The 3,887-nt window shown below is 28.9% G+C and overlaps 1 protein-coding gene across 1 annotated transcript; it reads right to left on the reverse strand.

The window, feature by feature from the left end:
- Positions 1-1,568: 1,568 nt before the first annotated feature.
- LOC125845111 (transcription factor MYB48) lies at positions 1,569-3,265 on the reverse strand. The gene is made up of 3 exons (XM_049524529.1): positions 3,107-3,265; positions 2,764-2,893; positions 1,569-2,341 (listed from the first exon to the last, which is right to left on the reverse strand). Exons 1-3 carry the CDS (start codon positions 3,222-3,224, stop codon positions 1,933-1,935), a joined length of 657 nt encoding a protein of 218 aa, XP_049380486.1. The 5' UTR covers positions 3,225-3,265; the 3' UTR covers positions 1,569-1,932.
- Between the last annotated feature and the right edge of the window lie 622 nt (positions 3,266-3,887).

Raw genomic sequence — 3,887 nt, forward strand, 5'->3', positions numbered from 1 at the left:
GCATTATCTCTTTCTGAAAAGGAGGTGATTCAGCTGCACCTTTTAGTACAACTATTTGTTACGACTTCATTTCAGTCTCTAGTCTTGTCTTTGGCATCCACCTTCTTGCAGTTAAGATAACAACTTCGGACATGATCAACTCCCATAATGTAAGAGACGATGTGTACAAGGCTCTGAAACAAATTCATCACACTTGTCTGGGCTAGTCTCTCTCCCAAAATTTTTATTCATTTGACACATGTTATTTCAAAAAAAAAAATGCCTCGATCAAGAAGACTAATGTACTCAGATTTCAGTGAGAGGATCATATCTCGATAGTGAATTAAATTTGTCTTTGGTGTTTTAGTGTTTGATTTAGTATTCGATTTCCAAACAATAATAATTAAAGATTTTATTAGTGGTTATTTACCTATTAAGAGCAAAAATCACTATTAATAGACTATAATAAAATTCACTTAACGAACGATAAAAGTAGAATGTCAATCACATTTCCACCCAACACCTCATGAAAGATTTGATTACTTAGGTTACATTATCAAAAGTCTATTCTTGCACAAATATTCACATTCTATCTCTAATTGTAGAAGGATATATATATATATATATATATAAGATTATATTTTAAAATGTTAATTAAAATTTATGTAATTTAAATTTTAAAAGTTAAACCTATTACATAAATTAAGATGAAAGGGATATGCATATAGTCATAGAACCACTTACCACTTCTAGAAAATTAACAAGAAGCTAATTGAATTCTTCCTACACATTATTCAATTCTATCCACTCATATCTTTTGTCCCCTTAGTATTTTTTATTGCTTTTGGTGAGTAACATCTAAATATCACTAACCACTCATGCTTATCACTTTAATAAAAAGTTGATATAACACCCTCTTTTAACTTTTTCTCCATTGACTAAATAATCAATATTAACATCTTCCGTATAGTTAAATGGTGTCACATAAAATAAAACGGAGAAAATAATAATTTATTCATCACATAATTGGGTGGGAGGGATAGTACATAACTTTATCATTGTGACAAATTGTACCATTTATAATGAATGATGAATACTATATTTGTGTGATAAAGAAAATAGCTACGTGTTTATGTGGGAACTAAACTATTCCTCTTTGGATTATTGGTATAAAAAAAATCATAGTCTAATACACAAAGGTGATTGGAGAACATTTTCTATCTTTTTAATCATCCAATCATGGGCTTCCGTTTTGCCGTATCAAAATGAAAGTTGTGCTAATGCTAATAGTAGTGGATTACAGAGTTAAAATCACCACTAACTCTAATTGCATCCTAATCAGATCCCCAGTCTTTGGAACCTGCGGCGGAGCTAGTATGTTGATTACAGATTTGGTATAATTCAGCAATTTTGATAAATAGAAGCAAAATCAAGATTTGATATCTATGAATTTGAAATTTAGTTTTTTTACGTTGTAGAGTTTTAAATTAATAATGTATATATATTCAATGAGTTTCTTAAGCCAAATACAAAATTTAAACTAACGTTATTAAATTCAAATAAATATGTAACGTATACACTAGATAAAAGATTTGCCGGATAGTGAAAGCATTTCACATTGAAACGGACTTAAAAGACAAGAAATTAAATCAAAGCATCATCAAATGGCTACAATAACAGACTTAATTCCAAAGCACTACTACTAATCCTCTTAAGAGAGGCCTAGCACCTTCTAATCATGGGATTTTTTTCTTATTTTTTTCACCACTACTAATAGTAATATACAAGTTAGAACTTAATATTTTTCTTGTAAAACCTAAAACCAACTATAACAATTTTGTTTTTGTTTTTTTTTCAAATAAATGAACCTCCTATTAACCCGTCTTTTTCCCTCCTCAATTTAACCATCTGATTACTGAAGTTTGTTGTCTCGTCTAATTCAGAGTCACGTTCCTATCGAAAGCTACTCCAATCAAAATCTTTCCAAAGTGAGTCTAGGGAATAATCCCATAGGGGTGAAATAGACCCCATAATTGGTTTATTCATTTTTTCTTCATTTTCTTCTAATAATTCAATATCTTTCCAAATTTCATCCATAGAGTAAACTTTCATACTTTTTCCATGTTGTTCTTGATCACTAGATTTCTTTTCTCCTTCAACTTGCAAGACCTTGATTCCACCCGTATCGTAAAAGTTTCTTTCATTTTCTTCGTGAGTGATTGAAGAAGAAGAAGATGATGAAGATGGAGAAATAGAAGACTTTCTCCTCTGTTCTTGAGCTTTCTTCCTCATATGGGTTCTCCAGTAATTCTTAATTTCGTTATCAGTACGTCCTGGTATTTTTCGGGCAATTCTTGACCATCTAATATAAAAAATAAAGAAAGTAGCATCATATATATGGAATTAAAGAGAAAAAATCATCAAAAAGTCCAACCTGAAGTATAACAAAGAAAATAAATAATCTTCGTGTTTGTTGTTGAATATAACAAAATTTCAACTTAAAAGTATAACTACCGCGCTTGTTGCTAACGGGGATCCCTATTCCAAAATCAAGGAAATTGTAACTAATAATCAAAAGCAAAATGATAAATTAGAAAGAAACAAAAAAACAAGTCCAAAGTATAGTTTGAGACGTGTAATCCACCTAAGGATATTAAAATGTATTGCATAAACCACGCTAGAGCTCCTCCATGGAAAAATACAAGACGATTTGCTAATATAACAATAAAAAGTACAAATAAATTGCGAGTAAATTAAAATTAAAAAGTTAGTATTTCGAAATACCTATTTCCCCATTTGGAATGAAGTTCAAGAACAAGACGTTCTTCTTGAGGAGTCATCTTTCCATGTTTGAGATCAGGATTCAAATAATTAACCCAACGTAACCTACAACTCTTACCTGTTCTTTTCAACCCTAAACATATATAAACATAAATACATCACAAACAACTATATATATAAAAAATTAAAATAAGTAAAATTAAAAGTAATTAAAGAAGAGATTAGAAACTTAACTGTTATTTGGGATAAAAGAGAAGACTATTTTTTGTACTAATATTATACATATATACTATGATGTATTTTTTTTTTTATAATTTGTCTCCCGCCAATCACCTTAGTTTCAAACCTGAAACTTTGGCAAGAAAATCCCATCGTCGATCTCCAAATAATTTAACATAAAATAAAAGCTGCACATCTTCTTCTTCTGTCCATGGACCTCTTCTCATTATTTCTTCTTGCACCATTTTTTTTTCTTAGCTACTACTAATAATATTTTCTCTTTTTTATGTGTGGTTCATATTAAGGCTTACTTTGATATTTATACTACGAATAATTGCCATCATGGGGAGTTTTTTTAAAAAAAAATTCTTGTGGGGTAGGGAGAATTAACCGAGAAACGCAAAAGAGGCTAATTCAGATTTTAAAATTTATCAGGTTTTTTTACACTAATCTTAAACTAATTAGAAAATGATCAAGAATGTCTTTAAGGTTTAAAATTATGTGAAAATAAATAAAATTATTTTTTATTAATAGTTTGATCTAAAAGTGCTCATGTTATTATAATTTGGGTTTAAAAATCCATCTGTAGTTATACTTTTTATTCAAAAATATCTCTATAGTTACTTATTTAGGACAAATTTTAAAATTCAACGGGTGAGGGTGGGGCCAATTAACCAAGAAAGGTAAAAAAGGTGAATTTAGAATTTAAAATTTATTGTGGAATCTGAAATAATTTTAAATTAATTAATAATAATAGAGTTTAAAATCTAAATTTTATGAGTTCTAGTTTGGGATTCTATCACTATTCATTTTTTAATTTATAAGGCTTCAAAATCAATTAACCTTTACTAAATTAGTGGGTTTTCTTAAAATTTTCGCACAATTCTATTATATTATAAAAGGGAGTT

Source organism: Solanum stenotomum, chromosome 11 (genome assembly GCF_019186545.1).
Source record: "Solanum stenotomum isolate F172 chromosome 11, ASM1918654v1, whole genome shotgun sequence".
NCBI classification, from domain to species: Eukaryota; Viridiplantae; Streptophyta; class Magnoliopsida; order Solanales; family Solanaceae; genus Solanum; species Solanum stenotomum.